Genomic DNA, 27610 nt, shown 5'->3' with positions numbered 1-27610 from the left:
ACGGACACCGGTCATATTGTATTAGCCCCACCCTCCCACAATGACCTCATTATACCTTACCTCTTTGAAGGTCCTATCTCCAAATACAGCCACATTCTGAGGTACAGTGGGGTTAGGTCTTTAACATATAAACTTAAGGGATAAAACTCAGCCTATAACAGCTCGCAAGTGGAGGGCATGGCTGGAGGGCTGCAGGGAGTGGGGACGATGGGGGAGTGTCCAGAGCTCGGTGGGAGGGGACAGTGATGTGTAGGAGGACAGGGAGTGGCCCCAAGGTGAGGATACCCGGCTGGTCAACAGAGCAAAGCATGAGGGGAAGATGCGTCAGCGTTTCTGGTGAGGTCAGCACCCAGTGACGTCCCTCTCGCCAGCAGGAAAAGCTTGCAACATGGCCCAGCCAGTATAAATAGGCTCCCCGACCACAGGCCCGGGCTGTCCCCTCTTCCCGGGCCACGTCAGCTAGGTCCGCGTGATTTGGAGGGGGAAAGAGGACCAGCTTTGTTCCTTAGAACTGCTGTTTCCATGTCTTTCCGGCCCACCCTCCGGCTGTGGGGCTCTACTGCTTTAAATGCAAGAAAAAGACCTGGGGTGACCTTTGTGAGTGGGTCAAAATGGAAGGCAGGAGGCCATTCATCTGGGAAGAGAAACAGTGATCTCTGACCTGTTAGGGTGGGAGGTGGAGATCCATCCAGTTACCGGTCTCAATTTGCTTATGAGCTCAGTGTGCTTGGCCCAGTCACATCCCCTTTCTGAGCCTCGGTTTCCCCTGTGGACTGCAGTGCCACAATTTAACAATCAAGAGACGACCCAATTTTAAAATGGGCAAAGGAGAAATGAATAGGTATTTCTTCAAAACAGACAGACAAACGGCCAATAAATACATAAAAAGCTGCTCCTCATCGTTAGCCATCAGGAAAATGCAAAATCAAACCCGCAATGAGACACCTCTTCATACCCACTAGGTGGCTACAGTCAAAGACAGACAATAACAAGTACTGGAGAGGACACGGAGAAACCCAAAACCCTCACAGGCTGCTGGTGGGAATGCAAAATGGTGCAGCTGCTTCAGAAGGCTGTCTGGCAGAACTTCAAACCGTTAAACATTAAGAGGTGTCATACACCGAACTATTTCATGCCTACATACACACCCCAGAGACTTGAAAGCATACATTCACACAAGAACTTGCACACAAATATTTATAGCAGCATTTATTCACAATAGCCCCAAAGTGGAAGCAATCCAAATGTCCATCAGCAGAAAACAGATTTTTAAACTGTGGTATATCCATACAATGGAATATTATTCAGCCACAAAAGGGATGAAGTACAGACACATGCTACAATGTGGATGAGCCTCAAAAACCTTATACTAAGTAAAGGAAACCGGTCACAAAAGGTTGCTGGATGATTCCATTTATATGAAATGTCCAGAATAGGTTAATTCATAGAGACAGAAAGCACCTGAGTGCTCCCCAGTGCCTGGAGAGATCTAAGGATAAGGAGTGACAGCTAATGGGTATGGGGTTTCTTTTGGGGTGATGAAATGTTTTTGAATTAAATAGTGGCGATGGTTGTACAATCTTCTGAATATACTAAAACCCACCGAATTATATACTTTAAAATGGTAAAGTTGATAATATACATATCTTGTATCTCTATTTTTTAAAAAATGCAGTGGTAAGTGCTATCTCAAGAGGACAGTGAGGGTAATTTGGTGGATAATGCGTGCACATGCCTAGCTCATAGCAAGTGCTCGATAAATACCCGCCAGCCCCTGGGGCAGACAGAGGCGTACATTTGCTTATGTCATAGCATGGCTTTGAGGACGATTGGGAAAGACGACATTACATAAACCCTGGGGTGAGCAAGTATCTACCAGGGCCCTCCCCATGAGGCCAGCGAGGTCACCCTGGGCTGGAGGATCCTTTGGCTTGAGATGTGCCACAGAATTCTTCTGGGACCTGGCGTGTCCACAGTGTGGGAAGCCTCTGTGTGTCCAGTGGCTCCCCCAAATTGGGTAACTGAGTCCCCTTCCAGGGGCCTGAACCTTCAGAGAAATGCAGCATAGAGATAGGGATAGAAGGAACTCACTTCTGTTCAGATGGCTCGCTGTCTTCGGCAGTGGGGCGGGGGGCGGGGGACAAGCATCTACTCTGAGATGGGATGACCAGGAGATAAGAGCGCTGCCCTGCTATCTTCTCTCTGGCTGGCCTAGAACAACCACGCCCCTCACCATCCCCTCTGAGCCCAGGGTCCTCTCTGAGAGATGAGGGGATGGGCGAGATGAACACAGAGGGCCTAGAACCCTACAGGCTCTAAGCACTGAGATATCACTGTAAATAAAAATAACCTTAACCATCAAACAAGGATCACGAAGTCCAATGGAATCCTGACTTTTCTCATGCTGGCAACATACAACGCCTATTTTGAAACATCACATTCTTGCCAAAAATGTTTTGGTGCCCAGGCACGTGCCATTTGCCCACTGGTAATAATCAGACGTTTCTGGAGCTCTTCTGTGGGCTGCACCCAGTTCTGAGCACTTCCTCCTACAGGCTGGCTCTATGAATTCTCCCAACCATCCTCACAGAGATCATTGTGTCTATCCTGTAGATGGGGAAACTGAGGCCTGAGAGATGAGGTATTTGACGGGAGGTCACACAGGTGGGAGGGAGCAAAGGCAAGTTGGGCTCCAGGCAGCTGTCCTAGGTCCACACGATTGGCCAGCACACCATACGCGCAGTGGCTTGCCCAGAACTCATGCAGCCATATGGCTCAACAAACTTGAAAACAAATGGTTTTCACAGTGGGAAGATGGATATCCACTTGGTCAAGGACCAGCCAGGGAGTGATTGGGTGAGGAGGTCGGTATTTCTACAGGTCTGGGGTGGAGGAGGGGGGCGGGGAATGCCAGTTTAACTGGCAAAAATGCAGGAAAGAGATGCTACAAATTCCACATGGAGAGGACTGCATGAGGTGATATGCAAGCAAGCCTGCATAGGTCTGGTTTAGAGAAAAGCAGGTGTGGCTGGAAGTCTTAACAGAGAGAGAGGAAAGTCAGGAGGAAGGAAATGGATCCACCCACCAAATGGCTTTACTGCCATTGCAGTCCCTCCAGGGGACTTGTACAATACAGCCTGGTGCCACCCTCTTGTTTAAAACATTCCCCTGGATTCATGCGGACGTTTGGTGAGGCCAAAGTTATTACCACAGCCACCAGGCCCTGCCCACCCCCCAGCTTCACCCATACCTTTCTAGCCCACTGCCTTCTCTGACTTTCCTCAGTCCCTCAGGGGAGCAGAGCACTCACCTCATGGCCTTTGCATATGCTGTTCCCACTGCCTGAACCTCCTCCTACTGAATGAACTGTCATCCAGACATCAAGGTCCAGTCCAAGCTTCACCTCTTCAGGGAAGCCCCCCCTGAACTTCCTCCACACCAGGCTGGTCCCTGCCCACCCCTGACAAAATTCCAAGAGGGTGTGTGCTGTGGTTGTGGCTCCTCGTTGCCTTTCCAGAGCACAGCACAGTCCACGTCATATAGTAGGTGCTCAATAAATCTTTAGTGAATGGATGAATGCATGACCACAGATGTGGCCATCTGCAGAATCCCCAGGAAAGGTCACCTGTGGCTCCCAGGGTACAGGATCCAGATGTGTCCCTCCCATATCTAGTGCACCTGCAGCCAGGCCTCTGGAAGTTCAGGCCAACCTCACTGCTGGGCAGGAACAGGTTTTCTTGAAGCCTTTCTCATGCCTTCTCTTGGTCATCTTTCCCCAAGGAAATCAGAATTATATCACTCACAATACACCAAAGCACGTGATCCTTTTTTTTAGGAAGCCTGGATTTTAAAGACGCTGACTTTTTCCTTTATGATATTTTTTTAAGTGAATTCAAAATATATTCTTTCACCCACTGCAGATTTCAACACTTTCCTGGAAAACGAACTGAAAAAGAAAAAGACAAGGCATTTCTCCTACTTCCTTTAAAGAATTCACTTCAGAATGAATTCCACATAAGCAGCACCTGACAGCCTGATAGAAAGGGGCCAGTCTTCACTAGAGGGCACAATCCTACATTTTGCAAAAAGAGACAAATCATGGTGGCTTTTCAGTCCCTCACTCAACCTATATTTAAGTAATTCACTGTATGTATCAGGCACCAGGCTAGGTATGGGGTAGAGATCAGCAAGAAAGACTAGGCTTATAGGTAAGTGAATTTGTTGTGAATGTCTTTTTATGTCCAGGTTTTGAAGGGTGAATAAACATACAAGCCAACATCCAGCATGAGGAAGGATCTGGAAGACCCATCATCTGTCAGCCTGCTCATTTCTCACCCCAGGCCACAGGAGGGAGCACCCAACCCTGCCTGGCCCTTCGTGGTACCTTGGAATCCAGCACTACACCTATGTACTGAGCAGAACCAATCACAATCCTTTCCCAAGACTGATGTCAGACTCAGGGGACACGCCTCCCTTGCATGGCCAGGGTTTCTGAGCTGGGATGTCACTGGTCTGATGCCAAGAAAGGTCACTTTCCCAACTCCATGGGGTGGGGTTGGGTCCTGTCAAGTGGATGACAACATGGCTGGCACAGCCAGGGAGGCCAAGCGACTTCCTTGAGTCCCTGGTCTCTGCCTGAAGCCAGGACAAACCCCTTGGCTAGTTCCAGCTACACGGGACAATGATGTCAATCTATTTTCTGCTAGTTGAACTGGTTTCCTGGCACTTGCAGTGGGGAGTCCTTTGTCCTGCCCCAGTATGAGGATGGAGGCAGGAGGGGTGGAGGCTACAGAGGAAGTGGGGTGGGCTTGGAGCCTTCTCTTGGTGCCAGCTGCTGTGAAAGCTCAGAACCTCTGCTCAACAGAGAAAGCAACTGGAGAAAGATGGGTACAACCAGCCAGGGTCCCCATGGGAATGTCTATGATAGTCCTGGTGCCAAGGGGAAGTCCAGGACAGAGGTGGGACTCACTAGCTGGGATGCCTGGAGGAAATGACCTGGGAAAGGTGCTGTGGAAGACCTGCCTTCTTCTTCCTCTTGTTCTTGGGGAGATGCCAAGGAAACTCTGGGTGTTTATCTTTTTTTTTAATGTTTATTTTTGATAAAAAGAAAGTATGAGCAGGGGAGGGCAGAGGGGGGGCAGAGGATCTGAAGTGGGCTCTGCACTGACAGCAGTGAGCCCAATGTGGGGCTCAAACCCACAAACTGCAAGATCATGACTTGAGCCGAAGTCAAACATTCAACCAACTGAGCCCACCCAGGTGCCTCTGGGTGCTTATCTTGATAAGAAAAAAAAAAACAGATCCTGCAGCTCCAAGGGGAGAAAAGGCCATCAAAGCTTGCTCTGTCCAAAGGCCTACTGGTGGACAGTAGGGTGGGCACCCATTCCATGGGTGATGGGAGTGTGGCCAGCTGGGGCCAGGACACCTTGTCCACAGAACAAGCATGTGAGGAAGAGAAGCGGAACTGTATGGCAGTAAACACAAATGTTGGGCACCCTCCCCTAGTCAAGAAGGCAGAGCTTAACAGCCAAAAGGTGGGAACCCAAATGTCCGTCAGCAGATAACAAATTTTTAAAAAGTGGTGTGTCCATACAATAGAATGTCATTCCGCCACAAAATGGAATGAAGTACTAATACATGCCACCACCTGGATGTACCCTGAAAACATCAAGCTGAGTCAAACAAGCTAGAGGCCAAAAGTCACTTATTACAGAATTCTTTGTGATATGTCCAGAATAGGGAAATCCAGAGATAGAATGTAGATTGGCGGCTGCCAGTGGCTGGTAGGAAGAAGAATGACTATTGATGGGTATGGGTTTCCTTTTGGGGTGACGAAAATGTTCTAGAACTATACAGGTGGTGGTTGCACAACACTATGAATGTGCTAAACGCCACCGAGGTATTCACTCTAAAATGGTCTGTTGGGGCGCCTGGGTGGCGCAGTCGGTTAAGCATCCGACTTCAGCCAGGTCACGATCTCGCGGTCCGTGAGTTCAAGCCCCGCGTCAGGCTCTGGGCTGATGGCTCAGAGCCTGGAGCCTGTTTCTGATTCTGTGTCTTCTTCTCTCTCTGCCCCTCCCCCGTTCATGCTCTGTCTCTCTCTGTCCCAAAAATAAATAAACGTTGAAAAAATAAATAAATAAAAAATAAAATGGTCTGTTACGTACTATGTGACTTTCACCTCAATTAAAAAAATTTGGGGGGGGGGCACCTGGGTGGCTCAGTTAGTTAGGTGTCTGACTCTTGGTTTCGGCTCAGGTCATGATCTCATGGTCTTGAGATTGAGCCCTGAGTCAGGCTCTGCGCTGACAGTGGGGAGGTTGCTTGGGATTCTCTCTCTCCCTCTCTCTGCCCCTCCATTGCACGTGTGCGTGCACTCTCTCTCTCTCTCTCCCAAAATAAATAAACATTATTTTTTTTTTTTTTAAGGCAGAGCTTAAAAGTTCTGGCAACTCCAGAAAAACCAAGGGGCTGGAAAGCAGTGAGTCAGCGGCAAGGGAGCAGGAGAGAGTCAGAGGCCTCCCACGGCCCCTCCTGTTACAGCCTGGTTAGCGCTTGTCCCAGAGCTCTTGTTCGTTGACTTAGAGAAGGCTCACCTCAGCTTAAAAGGCCGGGGCATGCCTGCTCAGGACAGGGCCTGACAGCTGCCCCAGGGAGAGGATCCCAGTTTTGGGGAAGAACGAGTCTAGGGTGAGGCACTGGAGGTCAGAGCAAGCAGAAGAGCTGATACGGCCAGGAGGTCTCAAAGGCACACCTCCCGAGCAAGGGTCTACCCAAGGCTGGTGATCAGGGAGGGAGGAGACAACACTAAGATTTTGTTGGGGAAAATGTACTTGTGCAGCCAGATGACAGGGAGACCTGTAGGAAGTATGGGGAAGCGCAGGTGAGGACAACTGTGGGCTGAATCAGGGCCCTGGCAAGTGGGGAGGGCCAGGCTGTGGAGGACACTGGAGCTGGGAAGCCAGGGGTGGGGGGGGAAGGGGGTCGATTTCTCTGTGTCCTGGTGGAGGGCCCACGTTGAGGGGCAGAAAGGCAGGCCAAGCTTGACTTCAGGCTGCAGACAGAAGAGGAGGGACAGAGGAGGAATGGGCAGAGAGGTAAGAGGGAGACCAGGGAGGCTGAGGCAGCTGGGGCAGAGGGTAAAGATAGAAGGGTAGGATCGGGGGGCACCCAGCACAGCCCATCAGTCCCCTGGTGACTGCAGGAAGCTGGGCCTCTTGAGATTAGGGAGAGGCAGGGAGGCCTGAGAAGATATGGGTCCGGGGAAGGAAAGTGGACAGGAAGGCACACACGGACACACACCTGAACATGAAAACACAAGATGCAGATACGTGCACGGGCACACGCAGACATAAAAAGCGGCCATTCCACAGACGAAAGCAGACATATAGAAACCAGTACCACAAGTGCTCACACGTGCACATACAGTCACAGATGCACACTCCAGCCACGCCTACGTGGGGCACACGCAGCAGTGGAGCCAGGCACGCAGCTGATGTTCATATGTAATTGGATGTACGTTTGGCCATAGACAGAGGCACAGGTACACACTGGAATACACTGACATGGACACAAGTGTGGACAGACAGACACACTTTCTGGCAAAAACAGGCTTATCTGTAGAGACGCACACAGAGGTCTGCACTGACCGCAAGTACAGCCCTGTACATGCACACCCACACAGAAGACACCCATGCAGCACACACATCTACACGGCATCATGACCAACCGTTCTACACAAAAGAAGCTCTGTGCACCCCTATTCGAGGCACCGTGGCTCTAGAACCCCGGCACCAGGGCCCGCCTGGGAAAGTGAGACACAAACCGCGGCCATTGCGCAACACACCTACTGGGCCCAGCTCAAGGTCAGGGAGGAGCCAGGGCCAGTCCTCTCGTGCCTGCCCACGCACTCACTGCCATCGGCGGCAGACACCAGCCACCGACAACGGCCAGCCACCGACGTAGACAGCTGGGATTGCAAGGGATCTTGCAAAATCATCCCCATCCCTCAGGGTTCAGCTAAAGTGTCCCTTCCCCCACGGAACCTCTCCAGGCTGTGGCCACTGTTAGCCTTTTTGAATTCTGGTTTTTGCCGTGCCCAGCTCTGTGACCTTGGGCAAGTCAGTCCACCTCTCGGTGCTTTGCTTCCCCCTACGTAGAGCGGAAGGTAATGAGAACGTGTGTTGAGTACATGAGCACATCCCTTCCCACCTCTTGCACAGATGGGAGAAGCAGCTTCCCAGTACTCACAGTCAGCTGGCTGTAGAGGGGGCTGCCCTCCTGCCTCCTGCTTGGTTCCTTCCCACCAGATGGGATCTTGGGGCCAGGTGGAACATCGAGAGGGTGTGGGTGTATTCTCCTTTCTACACAAAACCAAGAAGCCAGCTTTGGAGCAACTTGGCAGTAAGCACAGGACCATACAGCCCTGCCTGGCAGGGGTAGGGACGACTTTAAACCCTGAGTTTCTGCTCAAATAACTTCAAAGAGGACTTACAAGATCATTTCCTCTGCATGGGCATGCAAAATCAGAAAGGGTGGAAATGAGCCACTGACTCTCCCCGCCTGAGGTTTCCTCATCTCCCGTCCCCACCCACCCAAGAGCCCCCCACCTAGGTTCACATCCTCCCAGCAGATGCCAGACACTGGGCTGGCAGTCAGAGGGCTAAGAGCACCTTCCTACTCCCCAGGGGACTGTGGGTACGGTTTTCCCCAGACACAGGCTACCATCTTTATGAGGATGAGCACTCAGGCTCCGCAGTCTGGGGCCTTGACCCTTGAACTCAGGAATGGCTGTGCTGATGTGGACAGGTGGACTGGGGCTCCCAGGGTTGGAAGGACAAGGATGTGGACTGTGTGCCAGTGAGCACACCCCAACCTCAGTTCTGAATGACCCAAGCTGAGCTCAACTCCAGGCCTGGGTTGACCATACTGACTTCCTTTGTTCTAGAACCCTTCAGGGGCCTGGGTGGGACCAAGAGGTGATTCTGGGAGCCCCCCACCTCAGCTTGGGACAGCTTAAGGCCTGTCTATCTAATGGTACCCAGAGCTTCAGCCACATGTGAGGTCCAGAGTCATGTTCCCTCTCAGCTGAGTGTGCCCCAGTCACCTCCCAAGCCCTGTGCCCTGACCCCAGGTGGGTCCTGGTCTTCCTGGCAATCTCAGAGCAGATCTCCCCATCTGTAACCTGCTGAAGGCCAAGCTGACTCAGTGAGCCCCAAGGACTCTAATGCCCTGGGAGCTAAGCCCCTCCACACAGACTCACACACATGTGGCAAAGAGACACACGTGAGCTCTAGGCCTGGGTCCGAGTCAGACTAGCCCACTGGGGCATGCCGGTGGCCCCCCTACCTGTGGGCAGCACGCCAAGAACTAACCAATGCCAGGTTAAGACCTGGTCTGAGGGACTGGGCAAACCCTGATGCCACCTGGAAAGCTGGGATGACAGAAACATCCAAATCAGTCCATGACTCACAGGGACTCATAAGCAGACAGATGGACAGAGTCCCCAGAGCTGAACATGGGGCCCAGGAGCTCTCTACCTGCAGGTCAGGAGCCCTAAGGATTCTGGTGTTAAAGTCCCCACTCAGCCCAAGACATCCCTTGAACCAGGGCCCAGGGTGGGCCCTCCAGAGAGAAGCCAGAACTCCCCAATTTCCCCCCAAGTCAAACTACAAAGCAATGCCACGTTCCCAGGGCCAAGAAGAATAGGGATCCTGAAGGAGCTGCCTCCTAGATCTTGATACACATGAGGAAACAGAGGCTGAGGGGAAGGAGATGGTCTAGGGTCCCCGACCGCTCACTCACCAGGTTGGGCTGTGCTCTCTTCTCCTTGATCTGTAGCCCCTGGGTCCCAGGGGTAGGGCGGGCACACTGCCAGAGGCCTGGCCCCCGTTCTGGCTTTTCTGGGGAGCCACTGCAACCTCTGAATACGCCGAAGTCACACCCTTCTTCCTTTCCTGAATGTGGGCGGGTCTGGGCTGAGGGTACCTGATAACCTCCCCAGCACATCTGTAGGGCCCCATCTGGCCACATTGGAATCCCAGTCTTGTGGAGCAGGGAGGCAGCCCCTCTGTGACAGGAAACCTGGGCCCACATGTGCTGAGCCTCTGGCCCAGGAAGGCAGCCTTTGAAGGCACATTGGGTTCCAGGTGGCCTCCAGGCCCCAGTCCTCTCCTTCTGGCCAGGGGAAGCCCAGTGTGTGGACTCCCAGGTCCCCACTCTGGCTGGCCCCTCTCCTACCACTACTCCAAGAGAGCCCTGGTGACAAGAACTAACTGATTTTTTGGTCAACAGGGACTCCTGTGTGGGACCTCCAGGACTCGGGCATGGTCTAAAAGCAAGCAGGCAGCAGTCTAGAAGAAAGGTGCTTTTGGGCCCACCTTGGGGTGGCAGGGAAGGCTGGAGGACTTCCAGGTGGGATGGTCTGGGAATCTCTAACCATGTTCAGAACCTTCTGGACTATTGCAAAACAGCAAGAAAGGAAGAAAGAGCGGGGCGCCTGGGTGGCTCAGTTAGTTGGTTAAGCGTCCGACTTCAGCTCAGGTCATGATCTCACACTCTGTGAGTTCGAGCCCCACGTCGGACTCTGTGCTGACAGCTCAGAGCCTGGAGCCTGCTTCAGACTCTGTGTCTCCCCCTCTCTCTGCCCCTCCCCTGCTCATGCTCTGTCTCTGTCTCAAAAATAAAAACATTAAGGAAGGAAGGAAGGAAGGAAGGAAGGAAGGAAGGAAGGAAGGAAGGAAGGGGCTGGGCTTCAGAGGCAGGTAGCCTTGGATGGGAATCAGGTGACCTTGGCTAAGTCACATCACCTCTCAAGGCTTCGGTTCTCCCCGAGGCGAGAACTGAGTCAGGTGAGCCCAGCCAGAGCCAGCTATACAGGACAGACCAGGACCTCAGGCAGAGGGGCTGGAAGGAGCAGCAGAGTAGCCATGGCTGAGCTCAAACAACCCCCATGGACCACAGCCCAACCCTTTAAACTATAAGCCTTTATTAATAAGTCAATAAAAAAGGGAGAAAGATGTAAAAATACTTTTCTTGGAGGCCCCAGGAGGGGCAGGCACTGTCAGAACTCACCTGGCCAGGGAAGGTGACCCAGCCAGAAGCAGAATGGAGACCAGGGCCCTGTCCAAGGGAGCAGCTGGCTCAGGGCACTGAGAGGGGGGATGTCTTGGGCCTCAGGCAGGGAATGTGCAAACACTGAGGCCGAGCAGGGAGTGAGGGGTGAGGGCTTTCTGGAGGAAGCCCAGAGCACCGTGTTCCCCTGCGTGGGCAGACACGCGTGTCCACGTGAGAGCCGGTGCCTGCACGCAGCTTACATACAGACAGCAGAAGGAGGGGTCCCCCAGCAGGAATGGGGGTGGGAAGGACTCATCCCAGAGCTTGAGGAAATAGCTTAGAGAAGTCTCTGGAAGCCTGGGGTGAGGGGACGGCATGGAGGCCTCAGGAGCCCTGGCCGTCCTGCCGTCGTTGGAGGACCTCAATGGCGCTGCCGATGCCATCCTCAGGCACCTGCGGGCAGGTGGACGGAGAGAGGGGTCAGGGCCATTCTGACTTCCTGGCCCAGATGGACTACATCCTGTACCCTCTCCACTCTCCTGGGCCTCAGTGTCTTTCCAGGAGCCCAACCCATGGTGCTTACCAGGGCATGGTCAAAGTTGAAGGTGCTGATGTAGTAGGCAGAGATGTCGGCCGCAGCCAGGGGGCCTGCGATCTGAGCCACGATTCCACACTCATCTGAGGGTTATGGTGGGGGGGGGGGTGCATGTGGATCATCCTGGTTGCCCCCCCCAGATTCCCCCCAAGTCCCCAGCCCACCAGGAGCAGCCCTTACCAAAGCCCAGGGGCTGTCCACCGATGCGCACCATCCTCCACAGCTCCCCTGAGGAGCTGGTCAGCAGGAGGTCACTGGGGAACCTGGAGAGGCAGGCAGGCAGTGGGCAGGGCACCCACCTGTCCCCTCCCTGCCCCAATGTGAGCCCCTGGGAGCAGGTTGACCTGGTGGCCTCAGAGTCTGATGCTCCACCTCCTCCTCCCTCCCTAGGACTGGCTTAGGATCTATGGTCCACTAGGGGTCAGGAGTCACATACTTTTTCTGCGTCTCAGCATCCATGACGATGGAGATGTAGCCCTCGATGAGGGAGAAGGCAAAGAATGTAATAGAGCTGGGTCCAGGACCACCAGAGGCTGCCTCCTTGGGGGCACTGGGAAGGGACAGAAGGCTCAAGTGCTCTTCAGGGCACCCGGCCCACTGCATCTCCTCCTATCTCTGGGCCACTCTCCTCCTCTGTCCAAGGGCCCTGATCTCCTGATGGTGTCAGGTGGAGGTGGGGGAGGACAATAAATCTCGCCTGTTCCAAAGACACTGGACCCCAGGGCTGGCAGAGGACCAGACCAAGGCATGGCCCGGGGTTGTCTGTTCACAATACAGGAAAGGGTTGCAGCTGTGGCATCGAGATCTTCCCTGAACATCAGTGAGGGGCACATGGGTATCACAGGCTGCCAGGAACCCAAGACATAGAACAGGGCACAGAGCTGCAGAACTGAGGGACAAGCGGAAGGTAGTGGAACACAGGATAGGGAACAATGGTGTGAAAAGAGAAACAAAGTGCAAACAAGGCCCACCTGTATGAGTAGAAGAGAACATCGATGAGGGTGGTAGCAATGGCTGGCAGTGTCTCAGGGTCCAGCGTAAGGACACAGAAGCGGTTCTGTGGACTCTGGATGGGATGCACAGTGGGGCTGGGTCCTGCTAGGAGGGACCAGGCAGCAGCCAGTGTTAAGGAGACTGTGGGTTGGGGTGCCCCCTGGTGGCCAGATAGGGCCATCTGGGTGGGGTGTAGGGTCATGCTCTACAGGAACCCACCTCTTTTCTCCACATTTCCCTGTCTTGTGAGGCAGTCAGTATCAGCTGGTATCCCCATGCCCGCAGACCAATCCTCACAAGGGAAGGGTCCCAGTGGGAAAAGGAGGCCCTGCCTAGGTCTGGGTGTCAGAGGGTAACCTCACCATGCTGAGAACGGGGAAAGCCATTGCTGGAATCATCCCTGGCAACAGGCACAGGCTCCCCGCCCACTTCTCGGTAAATGTTGAACTCCTGGGATAGCGTGTGGATCACCACAGACAGGTCCTGTTCCCGCACCTGGACCACAGGGAGATGATATATCACATGAGCCCCCAGGCACCCATACCCACCCTGCCCTGCACTGGAGCTTGCAGAAAACTCACCAGGATGAAGTCCGTCTGGTAAGTAGACAGCATCAGCACAGACACATGGTGCTCGGCCAGTGGTGCAATGACTGAGCGCGCGATTTTGGTGACCCCAGCAGCCTGCACTGCTGCACCACTGTGGGATGACACGTTCAGCACCAGCCATGTGGCCTCAGCCACTTGAAGGAACTCAGATGGGGGTAGTTCTGTGAGCAGGAAGTATACACCATGTCAGGACCTACTGGGCTGTCCCCTGCCGCTCAGTTTCCCTGTCTATGCCTTGGCAGGGGTGGAGAGGGGGGAGGTGGGGCGTGCTCTACCAAGGTAGGAGCAGGTCTGGAGACTGGGGCTGTCTCCCTCTCCTAAGTTCTGCTCCTGAGAATTGCATGTATGTAAGGCCTGAGAAGTTCTTCAGGTTCTGGCCTGCCAGGGACCCAAACTTTCCAGTTAAGACTGGAACTCCAGATTTAGACAGACCTGGGTTTAAATACCAGCTTCACCATTTACTTGCTGTTGACCTGGGGCAAATGATTTAACTTCTCTGAATCTCAGTTTCCTCATCTGTAAAATGGGATGACAGCATTATATCTCATGATGGCATTCTTTGGGTGAACAGAGGTTTTATACCACCTGGCACCACCAGGGGGCGCCAGCAGATCAGGTTGGCAGAGAGACGCCCTTATCCCTTAGCAGACCCAGACTTTCCCGCATTACAAACAGGGAAACTAAGGCCTGGAAGGGTCCAGCGGATGGGCCAAGCCACAGTTTCATGGCCTGAGACTCCAGACCTGTGAGGACGGGTCAGGCTGGCAGGAGTAGGAGCCAGATATCAGCTCCAGAGACCAGGGAGGGAGGAACCAGGCTGGCGTCCAGTCCGGAGCAGAAGCTGGGGCCAAGGTGTCTGCTAATCTCCCAGCTGCAGCCAGGAGGCCCCCCAGGACCCTGCCGTGGACTGGCTGCCTGCTCCTGCATTCCTTTCCCAGCCCTCAGACTCCTGGAGTTCCCAGACCAGTCAGGGAGGGGATGATCCGCACCAGGGAGATAAGTCTAGCGTGAAATAATGGCCAGGGGGATATAAATGCCTCAGGAACACCCCGATTCTTGCTCTGAACTGTAACTGAAGCCCTGCTACTGGCCTGAGGCTGCCAAGTGCCTTTCAAACCCCTGTCTATAAAGTTCTCATGGGATTCTATTAGGCAAGAACCATAACTATACCCATTTTACATAAGAGGAAACAAACAGCTCAGAGAGAGGAAGTGACTTGCTCAAGGGCACACAGCCAGTGAGTGGCGGAGTCAAATTCGCATCCAGATCTTGGGACTCTGGATTCCAGCATCTAGTGAGAATCCCACAAAAAGGGGAGCACAACATCCTTCCCCAGCCCCCACCTTTGAAGCCCTCCTCGTCCACCATGAGCGTGTAATCCTCGGGGGTCTCCGTCAGGCTGAAGAACTTGCACCTGGATGGGGGTGGGGGGCATCTTCAGCCTGGGTTGAGCGGAGGGGGCGAGCAGACTTCACTTCAAGCGCCTGGAAAGACCCCAGCTTGCCCCCTCAAGCCCCAATTTTCTTCCCGGGCCAGGGGAGTGTGGGCCTCATCACCGGAATCACAAACTGTTTTTCGCCTCCCGACCTCCGCAGAAGCTCCGGACCCTCCATTCCGGAAGGGGAGGCTCACCCGCGGCGACACCCCCGGGGGCGTCGGACTTTGGGCCCCCTAGATCGGTCCCTCTGACCCGATGGGAGGCATCTGGAAAAAGCTCCCCATAGTCGCCAGGAAGGAACTGCGTCCATTTGACACCACTCGGAGTTAAGCATTGCCCACCCCGGGTTGTTTGCTCCTTAACTAGCTCTGGGAGGGGGCCTCACGGGGCCGGATAGGCGGCGGTCCCAGGGAGGTAGGCCCAAGCCGGATGGAGGCCGGGACGGGGGGGGGGGGGGGGGGGAAGGGGTGCGGGGAGGGCCGGGGGTAGAGAGGAGAAGGGCCCTCCCCGCCCGCTCCCGCTTGCCCCGCGGCTATGTTAATCTCCCGACCCCGTCCCGGAACAACAGCGAAGCCCACCCCCATCTATGCCTCCGAACCCGGGCGCGCACCGGCTGCGGCGGGGTAGGAAGAGTAGCTTGATGAGCGGGTGGGTGTAGAGCCAGAGACCTGGGCGGGCGAGGCTCAGCACCCGCACCCGGTGCTCTAGGATGTGCAGCTCCATCACGGTCCGCGCGGACCCGACCGGGTCGCCAACCAGACCCAGACCGCCGCGGGGGGCGGGGCGGTGGGGGCGGTGCCGGGGGCTTAAAGGAGCCGCTCTGCAGCCGCTTCCACGCCGCCCGCTAAGCCGTGGATCTTCCTAGCCCCATGCCGTGTCCACCTCCCTGACGGCCACGCCCTCAGGAATGAGCGGCCTATCTGGAGTGGCCACGCCTCCTTTTTGAGGCCAGAGCCTCTTCCCTCGTGTTCCAGCCCGCCGAGCTCCGCCCCCGATGACTCCGCCCCTTTAGCATTAGCTGGAGATTTTAGGCTGATCCCGCCCCATTGAGTCCTCCAGGCCCCGCCTATGCCGCGCCCCCTCAGCCGGCTTTTCCGCAGGCCTCCTGCCTTGCTGGGGTCGGGAGCATGGGGGAGGTGTGGAGTAGGTTTTTGTCCTTCGGGTCCCCATATGGGTCTTACGATTGATATCCTTGAGGCTCCGAAGGGCCGTGAGGCGAACCAGGGCTCAGCTGGGACCAGAGTGTCGCCTCCAAAACTCTGGAGTATGGAGGGGTATGCTGTAAAGCCCTGGTGACCCTGTGATTCTCTCCCAACGAAGTGTCCTGCTGCCTTTCTCCCTCTTCCTCTTGCGGAGTAAGAATGCACTTACTCACGGGGGTCATAGAGATAGGGAGGGCCCCAGCCACTTATGTCTGAGCAACATACTGTAGGGTAGGGTAATGAAGGTGGCCAGGCTTATTTATGGCTTGAGACCCCTCAAGACTAAGCGCTTGGGCCAGGGATGCCCCAGGCTCAGACTTCAGTAGACACTCCCATGCATCTGGGGCTCATGGGTACTCAGATCTCAGACTTGAGACTTGAGCCCTGTTGAGACCTCCCAAAGAGTGAGCCATTAGCAGAACCCAGTTGGCCTGAGCACATGTAAACTTGCTTCATGCCCAGAGAGGCCCTCAGCACTGGCAGATGCCCCAGATCTGAGGCTTGTTAGGACCAACTTGGGCTCATTTCAACATTAGAATGTGTTCTGCTCAGGCTGCCTCAGGTCTAAGAAGACTTCAAAGTCTAAGCAGGCATCAGCATACCTAGGCTGGCTCTGTAGCAAGACAGACAGAGCATGCTCTGAGGGACCTTTGTCTGGCCCAAGCATCCTTAGGCCTCAGATCTGAAGCTTTGAACCAAACAGGTTAAAGCAGGCCTCAGGCCTGACTGGGACCCAGCAGGCCTACACAAGCCTCCTGCCTGCTCAGAAGCCTCTACTGTAGGTGGATGGAAGCTGGGCAACACCCTCCCTCCCTGGGCTCTCTGGCTCAGGGGGCTCCTGTGGAACACTGCAGCTGCCACATCCTGGCCTGTTCCCTGGAAAGCCAGGGGGAAGGGAGTCCTCAAAACCCCTCATGACAGGTACAGATGGGGTGGGAAACCACAGGGGTGAGGGGTGGGAGGCAGGAAGTGGTAGCCTGCCCTGATAGACTCAAAGGCGCTTGACCTCCCTAGGCCTCAGTATCCCCAGCTGTACCAGGACAAGATGTTCCAGGCCCAGGCCCTGTGATGCCTGAAAGCTCTTAGGGAGGCTCTATTCCTCCCTCTCCCACCCCCTCCCACAATGGCCCAGCCCAGCCCAGCCCAGCTTGATAGCCTGCCAGGAACAGACGCTATTGTTTGACTGGAAAAGCTGCTTCCTCAGCAGAAGGGAGGGCCTTTCCCAGGGACACCCTGTCCTTACCCTCACAGTCATCAGGTTGTGACCATAGTGCCTGCCTGGGCCCTCAATGGCATTGCCAGGTCACCAGGCACGCTGCTCAGGAGAGGTAACTGAGGGACTCTAGGCGCAAATCAATCAGCTTCATCTTTCCCACTCAGCTCCCCTGTTTGCTCATCTGTAAAATGGGGATAATAATAGAGCCTACCTGATCAGCAGGTGATATAACCAGCCCAGCCTGGCACATGCTGAGCACCAGGAAATGACAGGCAGCCTTTTATCAAAGACCCAAACTTCTCCCCTCACCCCTCTACCTAAAGTGGAGGTCTGGACTTAGCATGTAAGGGCATTCATGGTCCCCCACCCCTGGCTCCAGCACTCAACCTAAATGAACACTCAGACCCTTACTGGGATCTGAAGTGGTATCCAGGTCAGGCCTTGGTGGAGGAAGGCCCTGAAAAGACCTTCTTAAGGAGCCCCTCCCCCTCAGAGGTGAGTAGATATCAAGGCCTGGGAAGCAGGCCCCTGCTCTGCTCCAGCACTGGGCTCTAGCTCGTGACCCTCATCTATGGCAGCTGGTGGACATGGGGAAGAGTGGATAGGGTGAGAGAAAGTGGGGGCCAGCAACAGGACTGGCCCTGGACTTGGCATCCCCTATAGCAAAATCATTTCTAGAGAGGCCCTGGTGCTGGGCTGGGGCAAGGATCGGGGGCTCTATAGGGCACAGAGGAGATACTGAGCACAGAGGTAGCTCTCCTTCCCAGTCCCTAGTTGCACAGCAACTCTCTACACAAGCCTGTTTATTTCTGTACAAAATCATTTTTCTATTTTACACAAACAGCACCCCACCCTTTACCCCACCCTCTCTCCTCACAACAGCACCCTAGCCCTGGGGAGCATCCCCCCAGGAGGAGGGGGCTGAGTGAGGCACCACCCATGGGTCCTCACTTCTGCCTGTCCCAGCTGGGCTGGCCCAAGCTCCACTCTGGAGAAAATAAATAAGGAGGCTCAGGCAGAATCTGTGCTGGGCCAGCCAGACTCTCTGCCACCCAGTGGCCAGGCAGCTGGGCCCTCAATGCGTGGGCTGGCCCTCAAATGTCAGTTCATGAACCGTGTAGGTATGTGGAGACCCCACGCCACAGGCCTGAGCTGCCAGGGTTACAAGTAGGTGTCCTCACTCTCCTGGGACGTCAGGCTCTCCTGGGAATGGTGGTGGGCTGAATCCTGGGAGTGGTGGTGGGCTGAATCCTGGGGAGCTGAGTCCTGCGGGGCTGAGTCCTGGTGGGCTGGATCCTTTGGGGGTACATCCTGTGGGGGACATGCATCTCCTGCAGCAGCTGCCACCTTGGCTTGACTTGGGATTGGGGGCTTGTCCAGCTGCCCACTTGCCTTTGCCTGCTTCCACTGCTCCTTCTCCTTCTGGCTCTGTTTGGGTGGCTTGGGCTTGCCTTTGGAGCCAGGGAGGGGGGCATCCGGGGGCAGGCGGATGGATGGTGAGGGTTGCAGTGTGGGCCGGGGGCCTGGCTCCGCCTCCAGGATGGCCTTGGCACCATGCAGCCTGGGCGGGGAACAGCACTGCAGCTCACCCCGGGTCTCTTGCCAGCGCCGCAGCTGAATGAGGTGCTCACGTTCAATCTGGCGCTCTGTCACTGGCAACTCTACCACCTGTGTGGGTGGTGACAGGCAGATAAGACCAGGAAGAAACTTCCCCTCTGTCTCCCAGCCTGGTGTCTGTTCTCCCTCAGTGTCCTCCAGTCTCGGTCACTAATGGTTGACCTTAGAAATAATGGGGGTCTGGTTCCTGTGGTGATCACAAGTCCCAGAGCTGAGTGCCAGGTGAGCCAGGCACTTGAGGCCCACTGCCTCTATGGAGAAAGCTGCCCACAACTCATGAGTCCACTTGCCCAACTATACGTCACCAAAGTATAGCCCCTGAGAGACAAAATTGCACAAAAGAAAGAAAAAAGGGAAAATAAAGCCAAGGCCATGGATGTGGTACCAGGGAAAAAGAGAGGTGATGAGTTGCAGCTTCTCTCATTCCAAAGTGGTTCAGAACTTGGGAGGCCCTGCAAACCTAGGCCTCTCTGTGACCCTGTCTTCTCATTGAGACAGGAGGATAAGGTCTACGCATACTATCCTAAGCTGCTGAGCACCAGGCCTGACACCAGTGACTCACCTTCAAGGGCAGAGCTACAAGGCCCCTTCCAAAGGACCCCCATATCTCCTGCTCCCACCCAGGGGTAAGGGAAGGGTGTGGGTCATACCTCCTGGACCAGGAAGGCCTCCTGCATGATTTTGGGGCTAAGACTCCGCAGCTGCTCGATAGTCTCATACTGGCCCTGGCAGGCTTTGAGCTTTTCAGGGGAGCCCAGTGCATGTTTCAGCAGCACCAGTCCCACACGGAAGATGATCTTGACTCCTGCATGAGGGGGTGGTAAGGGGGCCTGTAAGGAATTTCTCTGGAAATAGAGGCCCCCTTGGGCTGGGTTAGAAGCAGGGGTGCTCCCCTGAGCCCAACCCAGTACCTTCGCAAAAGAACATATCCCAGACGCGCAACACAGAGCTCCAGGGCAGGGTGCGGGCAAAGGCACACATGAACCACTCTGTCATGTACAGCAGTGGGTCGATCTTCTGCCTGCTGAGGTGCTTGTGGGCCACGGGTGACACCTTCTGCAGCAGTGAGAAGAGGATCTCCCCATCCAGTTGGATCGCCTCCTGGGGACACAGCAAGGCCATGGGACCAGGAATGTAGGCTCACAGCAGGCAGGACAGAGACTACGCCCTGGCTCCCAGTACCAGGCAGGCATTCATTCATCTCTCAGGCAGCTACTGCCTGTAGGCAGCCAACCTTGTGTTGGGTGCTGGGATACAATGAAGAGCAAACAAGACATAGCTGGTCCCCCTCATGGAGCATGTAGTAAAAAGGGGCAGACAGATGAATTACAGGAGCAAAGAGACTAGGAGCAGGGCATAGGGGGTAGCTAAGTGCCCAGAATATGGCAGGACCAGGAATGCTGGATTAGCATGTGCCAGAGATCCCACCTGTCAGGGTCACAGAAAGCTCCCTAAGGGCTGAAAACTGAAGGAAAGCAGGGGTTATTAAAAGAAGGAAGGGGGTAGAGATTTAAGCCTATGCCAAGGCTGAGGCAGGGAAGAACTTGGTACACTGGTGGAACTGAGATCCTGACAACAGCCAGAAGGCTTGAAGCAGGGAGGGATGGCAGGGTGGAACCAATGAGTCTGGAGCCTAGAAGACCTGATCGTGTCAGGCCTTGGGTCTTCAGCCTGAAAGCAACAGAAGTCTGGGAAGGTTTTAAGCTGGGACAAGAGTGGCTGCGGAGAGAAAGGCCTGGAGAGGCTACAAACAGCAGGTCCCAGGCCAGGTCTCCAACCACAAACACTCACCAGTTTCTCACTGTAGTAGCCAGGCAGGTACTTCTCACAGATCTGCACCAGGCACCAGAAGGCTTGCTGGGGGCAAGAGAGACATGAGGTCTTGCTGCTGGGTATTCCCTGCCCACCTACTCACCCGCCCAGGGCCTGGTGGTACCTCAGCAGGCATGTGCATGAGCAGAACAGCAGCAATGGGCGCCTGGGCCTGGCAGTATCCCTCCTCAGGTCGGTATAGGGTGTAGGCCTTCAGCACACGGAATAGGTCCTGCTGGCTGTGGAAGGGCCAAGTGGGGCAGGGAAGATAGGTGTGACTCTGCCATCCGCTGTCCTTACCTATGCCCTACCAGACCAGACCTGTCTTAGAATTTGCTCTTCTCTGGTGACCTGACTGTGGTCAGCAAGGGGTCAGGCTCCCACTGTAGCACACAGACTCTCACAAGACCAGAGGAGGGAGGCAGGAGGGCACCCCCTCCCCCAGTTTGAAAGGTGAGGGCAGAGGCTCAAAGAGAAAGCAGAGGCAGAGCCAGGCAGGATACCAGATACAAGGTAAGGGTGTGTCAGGGCTGGAAGTCTGGGGCTCTTACTCAGCAGTTGTGTCCCCTTGGCCAAGTCAGCTTTGTCCTAGGTGTCTGTCTTGGTCCCTTGGCCTGGCCTGCCTATCCTTCCCTTCCTACATACCCTCTGTGCACCCAATTATCTCTAACACTCTTTCTTACCACCGAAACTTATTTCTAGAAGAGGACCAGGCAAGCTCTAGCACTCTGGGGAGTAAATGAAAGTTGCCCCAGAGGTAAGAGGAGAAGCTAAGGAGACCCATCAGATTCAAACCAAAGGGAAACTCTAACAGTGGAGTTTGGGGCTGCCAGCTTCTGGAACTCATTTTACCCCCTCTGCACTCTGAGGGACAGGGCTCAGAGCCACCTCCAGTGTGCAAGGCCCAGCCTACTCACCCATGGCCTCCCCGGGACACAAACATCTCATGGAAAGGGAACTGCCGGTGCAGGTCACGCTCAATCACATCTAGCCACTTGGGGTCCCCAGGGGACATGTCCAGCTCCTAGAAACAAGGTCAAGAGCATGTATTAGGAGTTAGGAATAGCTGCTGGAATATACAATTGTCCTGGGTACTGGAGGAGCCCCCTGCCAGGAGTAATGCCCACCCAATCCTATCATGAACTGGGCCCTCCTAAAGACAAGTCAGGAAGCTCAGGTAAGGAAGCCTGGGCAGAGGCAAAAAGGCAAGGAGGGAGGGCCCTAGAAACTCTGAGGGGTGATCCAGGAAGACCCATGTGGTCAAGTGTCTGTCATAGCTGTGGCTAGAAATAACCCCTAGACACTTTATTCAGGACTCACTCAAATACCTTATGTCACATCCTTAAGATGGAAGGCTACTATCAAAGCAATAGCTACCACCTGTTGCCACTGCTCTGAGCCACCCATGGGCGTCACTGACTCTTTTCCTTAATCCCAAAAGTCCTACCATTATACTGTTCACAAATAAGGAAACTGAAGGTCAAAGAAAAGTCACTTGCCCAAATCCTCATGGTTAGAAAAATGGTAGAGCTGGGCCTGGAAGCCAGGTTGACTCAGAGCCGTTGATCCCAACTCCTCTGCTCTCTGTCTCCCTGTGCAAGTGGTGTCACCTATTCGGGGAAGGGTGTTTGTGTGTGGGTGTGAGTGTGAGAAAGAGACAGTGAGAGAGGGAAAGAGAGGGAGAGATCTGCATAGAGTGTTATGTGGAAGGATATGACATTTGTCAAACCATTAAACTCAGCCATCTCTGGGTGCTGGGGTTTCAACTAAGTTTTACTGTTTTCTTTGAACTTCTGTGAACATTTTGTCATGAGTTTTAAAAAACAAAGTATTACACAAACAAAAATCATTTCCTCATCATTTGAAATGTCCTATATTGTGATTTGCTTGTTAGTTACAGGGATATGTATTATTTGTCAAAACTCACTGAACTGCACACTTAAGATCTGTGCATTTTACCCTCTGTAAATTCATGCCCCAACTTTAAAAAAAGAAAGAATATATCAATAAAAAGGAAACCCAGAGGGCTGAGCAGGGAAACAGATTAAGTACATGTTGCCTGCGGGGCTCGTGCAGCATTAGGGAAGGCCCCTGGGGTGAGGGCCAGGTTCTCAGCAAACACACCAGTGGGCACAGACCCAGGCCTTGGCCTTGACTGGCAGGTGTCTTCATACAAGCTCCTTTCTCTCTTGTGCCCTCTCAGTGGGGGTGTCCCAATATTAAGCTAAAAACCCTAGGGTGCCAGGTAACTTGACATGAGAGAGTGAATCTGAGAGAAAAAACTGATGGAATGTTCAAGGCTGGAAGGTGGAAGGAAGGGCGAGGTGCCTCCACAGAGGGCCCTTGAGCAGGCACAGAGTGAAGAAGTGGGTATACAACCTCTAGAGTCCCACATATTCTAAAGATGGGGGTCTGTGCATGTCCTATGAACTTCCCAAGTCAAGCCCAGGGCTGGATACTGTCTGAACACAATGCAGGATTGCTTTTGTCAGAAAGTGGAGGAGGATCCTACAAATTCTCCCGAGGGCTCTGGTAAGGTAGGGACCCGAGACTCCAAAAAGTCAGTTCCTAGGATGTACTTGCCTGACACCTCAGCAGCCCAAAGCACTTGACCACACATGGGTGGGTGAGAAAGAAAAAGGTATAGCTGAAGGACCTATGGGGAGAAAGGGCTCTGGGAATCAAAGGCAGGTGTGAGCCGCTGGCAACTCATGCCACTATTGCAGCCTCCAAGAGAGCCTGAAGGCACTGGCACCATCATGAGGTGAAGCCAGAGAAGAAAACCGGGTAAGGAAAGGACTTGCCTGCCCAATGAAGGAGGAAGAAAAGCAAGTGTGGGAGAAGACAGAACCACAAGAGGCTGCAGAACCTTCCCTGACAGCTGAGGTTGGGGTCAACTACCTGGATCTTCAGGGGAACACAGGAATAGGTGCTGTTATGTGCTGCCACCAATAGCCTGTCACTGTACCCTTGCCTTTGGCTGTCTTGTCCACAGCAGCCAGAGGGAGCTTCTCAACCTTGCTCACTTCCTCCATGTCATCCACAGGCAAAGTCCTTCTAGGTGTGCTCGAAAACTACTGTTCCAGCCCCCAGGACTGCTTTGGGGACCCACTACTCAGCTTCAGAGTATCTAGAAGGCCTTTCTGGGAAAAAATCTACCTTTTCCCACAAGCAACCCTCAAGACTCCACAGAGGTGGCTGATTCCTCTCCAGATACACTATTCCCCACACACAAAATGCACACACATCCTCCATACTCTGCTATTCACACAACACGTGCTCACATTTGCTAACTATGGAACCAGGAGTCTGGCCAGGCCAACTAAGCTCTTTGCTCCTATGCCTGTGCTCTGGCAGCCAGAGGTAACCTTGGGGTGAGGTTCCCACCACTGAGTTTTTCCCTCCATCCAGGATGCAGCCTCCTGAAATGTAAGGGATGGGAGGAAGACACTGGGAGGTAGGCTTTGGAGTCAAGAGGCTGCTCTAGTAGGACCTGGTATTGATGTTTGGTAGGACAGTCCAATCTGATTCAGAGCTGCCCTCAGCCAGACACTCCACCAAATCCCCCAGCCCCAGGGCCAAGTACTGTTAGTAAAAGGCTCTCACCCTCTTCAGGTCAACAGCAGAAACTCTAGGCTCCCCTGCCCCACCTACTCTTCTTAGGGAACAGGTTTGGCAAAACAGGAGTGTTTGCCGAAGCATGAAGTATGTCAACAAAAAGCTGGTAGCTGGCAGCTCTTTCTCACTGCCTGTCACCAGTCCCAAGAGGTTGGAAGAAACCCTGATGCCTACGGCCAGGTCTAGGAGGTAAGCAGGGGCAACCCAAGGGGTGCCAACTCCTGGAGAAGCTGCCCCGCCCAGGTGGGCCCTAAGAAGCCCATGAAAGAAGGGGTGTTCTTACTCTGGCAGTGATGGGGTAGGGAGCAGCAGGTGGGGAGGGGAAGGCATGCCTGCAGAGGACACCCTCTCTGGCCACTGACTGGTTTCTAACCCTTAAGGATACTGGTTTGGCTATGCCACCCCTAAGGCTGACAACTAGCAGCACAGGTGAACTGTGTCTGGCCAGCTTGGATGAGGCAGGAGAAAAGAGTTGAGGATGGGAGGCTAAGATTACTGAAGGTCCTGTGGTCCTGAGGGCAGGCCTCCAAAAGCCCAGAGCACGGAGCCCAAGGAAGTCAGGGAAGTGGTCTGAGTATCCCCTCCTGACAACCAAGAGCTGGGAGATGGCCTGCTAACCCCAAGAAAACAAAACTGGGTGGTTGACAAAATAAAGAGCTGGAATGGAGGATGCAAAATCTGTCCATCCCACTGAAGCCTGCACAGTTGGAGCTTCAGATGGACAGAGCCCCCAGGAGTCACAGGTTGAATAGGCCTGGCCAATGGGGCATTTTATGGGTGGTCCTATTGATCAGCTCATATTGCTGAGGTCCAAGTGAGTACATGGAGGACTGCTGCCATGGGTAGGGCATCAAGAGACATGGAAGGGAGGGTAGGGTGAAGGAAGGGCCACTCACGTCAAACTTTCCAGGGTTCTGCTGTAGCTTCACCTTGCCTCCTGACAAGTACTGCCAAGCACGGCCCCGCAGAGAAGGTGGGATGCCCTTCTGGCACCGCAGACGGATCTGAAAGTCAAAAGGACTGTGCTTATACATCCACCCAGGCAGCTCCTCCAGAGGCTGTGTGCCAGTCCAGCTCCTCTATTGGTGTTTGGCGGGCTTTTAGTTAGCACACTGGGCAAGCCGTAAAGTGGAGAAAATAGGACTCCCCTCCTGCTGCTACTGTTGCTACAATGCATAGCCTAGGATGCTGGTGGGGGCAGGGGGGGTGGTGACAAGTAATGACTGTAATTAGATATGCTGCCACCAGGTGATGGCAGTCTCCATGTCCCCTGGTCCAGTGATAAAACAGGTTATTTCTAAATTTTTTTTTTCAACGTTTATTTATTTTTGGGACAGAGAGAGACAGAACATGAACGGGGGAGGGGCAGAGAGAGAGGGAGACACAGAATCGGAAACAGGCTCCAGGCTCCGAGCCATCAGCCCAGAGCCCGACGCGGGGCTCAAACTCACGGACCGCGAGATCGTGACCTGGCTGAAGTCGGACGCTTAACCGACTGCGCCACCCAGGCGCCCCTAAAACAGGTTATTTCTTTTTTTTTTAATTTTTTTTTTTCATAAAACAGGTTATTTCTAAGATCTACCACATAATTCTGAATCCCCATGACCATTTTCTGGACCAAAAATGGAACCATTCAAGTTGGAGGAGCCCCATGGGATATCACTAGGGAGGAATCTGCATGGTGCGGGGCACAGCTGCAGCTCAGGAAATGGTAGCTTATGAGATGACCCAGTCTGTGCCCAGAGACATGGCCTGGGCACTCTCACAGGGGTGTTTGTTTAAGTAGCCGTGTGGCCACCTAGAGTGGAAAGTCAGCAGAACTCAAGGGAGATGGGAACTGAGCAGAATGGCTCCATACTTGTTTTAGTCATGAATCCTCTCTCTTCTGCGCTCCTTGACCCTGAGCTCCCACAATTACCAGCCCAGCCCAAGTCAGAGGCAGCTTTCCTGGCTGTGAATCCTGATTTCAACCCTTGCTACAATGGCATGGGTCTTTCCTACTCATAGGAAAAGTCCCATAGACTGGGAGAGGTGAGGGAGAAAGTATCTGGGATAACTCATGACCCAGAGCTATGCTCAATTCTTATGCTTGCTGTCTTTAAAAGAAAAAGACTTCTGTGTCAAAATCCAGTTTGAAAAATCATCTTTTACGAATGGGAAAACTGAAGACAGAGTGGGAAAATATCAAGGTCACACCATAAGGAACCCACTACTTCCTATACCACACAGGCTAGGGGGATCCAGCCCCATGAGCTTTCCACTTCACTGGCCTCACAGAACTAGTTGGGAGATGAGCTCCACCTGGACTTTGGGACAGAATGAGACTGAGGGCAGCTGCCCTGATCATCCTCTTTGACCTCAAGGCCAATGGTCAAGGATGATAAGACCAAAAGCAGAGGTACCAATCCTATAGAATGGAGGTAGGGGTACTGACCAATGACACTCCCCTCAACCCCTGCACTAAGCAGCCTGGCCTGGGACGGAGATGGGAGCTCAGGGCACTGGGAAGAGCAACTGGATATGAGTTTGAATCCAGCGCTGGATTCAACCAATCAAGTCTCATCAATAGTTAAAAACAGAATGGTAATACCCAGGATTCTATTAGAAGGTTGGAAAAATGCCTAGAATGGGGCTTGACACACAGTCTGTGTTTAATAAATGCGTTCCTTTCCACCCCTCCATCCCAGGAAGATGCCTGACACAGAAACCCCAGGGGCTCCTGCTCACACCTAACTTTCCCTTACCTGGAAACCCCCTCAAATAGTCCCGTTGGAATCTCTCAGAGGAGCACAGAAGGCCTAGCCTTCCTGATGATGAGCACAAACAAGAGAAAACTTTCCAAGGGTCAGAGAGTATCAAGAACCAGGAAGGAGACAGGCAGACAGGCAGGAGGCAATGGGGGAAGAGCAGAGTAGCTGGTCATGAGAGCTAAGCTGGAGCTTCTGGGACTGCTTGCAAAGGGGGGCAAGGAAGGGAGTGGAAGGGAACTGCCCCAGACCCTGGGAATAATAGTTTCCTGCTGTGTGGGACGAGAGTCTCCTTAAGGAGTCCACTTGGTCTGAGAAGGTTTTGGCAAAGGGATATAGTATGGCCTAGAGCCACAGGTCCTTTGGGCTCTCCCCAGGGCCAAGCTTAGCTGACCTAAGCCAGCCCCCATATCATCACAGCCCCCTGTCATAGTTGGCCTGCCACAGGGGATCCCAGGAATACCTTCAGTTCATTAAGGCTCTCAAAAAGGCCCTGCCCTCATTCAGGCCAGAGCTGGGGAGGTGGGGATGGAGAACCAGGAGTATAGCCATCTTTTCCCACTCTGGCCTCTGGAATCCTCCTCAGCACAGAGGTGTTAGAGATGGCAATTTCTACCTGCCAGCCTTAGAGAGGAGGCAATGGTGGGGATCAGAAAAGAAAAAGCGAGAGAAAATGCTCAGCAAACAGAAAGCACAAGGGTTATTATTC

At 53.9% G+C, this 27610-nt stretch overlaps 2 protein-coding genes and 1 long non-coding RNA gene across 10 annotated transcripts in view; all 3 read right to left on the bottom strand.

The window, feature by feature from the left end:
• Window positions 1-1654: 1654 nt before the first annotated feature.
• LOC123588104 lies at window positions 1655-10576 on the bottom strand. The gene is made up of 2 exons (XR_006707700.1): window positions 8251-10576; window positions 1655-3946 (listed from the first exon to the last, which is right to left on the bottom strand). It is a non-coding gene; the product is annotated as an uncharacterized LOC123588104 (long non-coding RNA).
• Window positions 10577-10974: 398 nt separating this feature from the next.
• CASTOR1 (cytosolic arginine sensor for mTORC1 subunit 1) lies at window positions 10975-15668 on the bottom strand. 7 transcript variants are annotated; one of them, XM_045458361.1, is made up of 9 exons: window positions 15300-15668; window positions 14595-14665; window positions 13225-13412; window positions 13006-13138; window positions 12622-12748; window positions 12087-12200; window positions 11831-11913; window positions 11639-11733; window positions 10975-11508 (listed from the first exon to the last, which is right to left on the bottom strand). In XM_045458361.1, exons 1-9 carry the CDS (start codon window positions 15410-15412, stop codon window positions 11440-11442), a joined length of 993 nt encoding a protein of 330 aa, XP_045314317.1. In that variant the 5' UTR covers window positions 15413-15668; the 3' UTR covers window positions 10975-11439. The 7 variants fall into 7 exon arrangements, with proteins under 7 accessions (XP_045314317.1, XP_045314318.1, XP_045314322.1 ...); XM_045458362.1 differs by having other exon boundaries at window positions 12622-12745; window positions 15300-15666; XM_045458366.1 differs by having other exon boundaries at window positions 14595-14693; window positions 15300-15412.
• Window positions 15669-17867: 2199 nt separating this feature from the next.
• The window catches only part of TBC1D10A (TBC1 domain family member 10A), a 34442-nt gene continuing 24699 nt past the window's right edge, over window positions 17868-27610 (bottom strand). Inside the window, exons 3-9 of one of the 2 annotated variants that reach the window (XM_045458356.1) lie at window positions 25051-25158; window positions 21454-21560; window positions 20661-20775; window positions 20516-20581; window positions 19636-19825; window positions 19375-19529; window positions 17868-18775 (exon numbers count right to left, since the gene is read on the bottom strand). In XM_045458356.1, the coding sequence (XP_045314312.1) occupies window positions 18269-18775; window positions 19375-19529; window positions 19636-19825; window positions 20516-20581; window positions 20661-20775; window positions 21454-21560; window positions 25051-25158 (1248 nt within the window). In that variant the 3' untranslated portion in view covers window positions 17868-18268. The remainder of the gene's footprint in view (window positions 18776-19374; window positions 19530-19635; window positions 19826-20515; window positions 20582-20660; window positions 20776-21453; window positions 21561-25050; window positions 25159-27610) is intronic. The other variant, XM_045458357.1, reaches the window with a different exon arrangement.

The sequence above is a fragment of the Leopardus geoffroyi genome, chromosome D3, assembly GCF_018350155.1.
Source record: "Leopardus geoffroyi isolate Oge1 chromosome D3, O.geoffroyi_Oge1_pat1.0, whole genome shotgun sequence".
In the NCBI taxonomy this organism is placed as follows: Eukaryota; Metazoa; Chordata; class Mammalia; order Carnivora; family Felidae; genus Leopardus; species Leopardus geoffroyi.
This window is presented reverse-complemented; position numbering and strand designations above follow the sequence as displayed.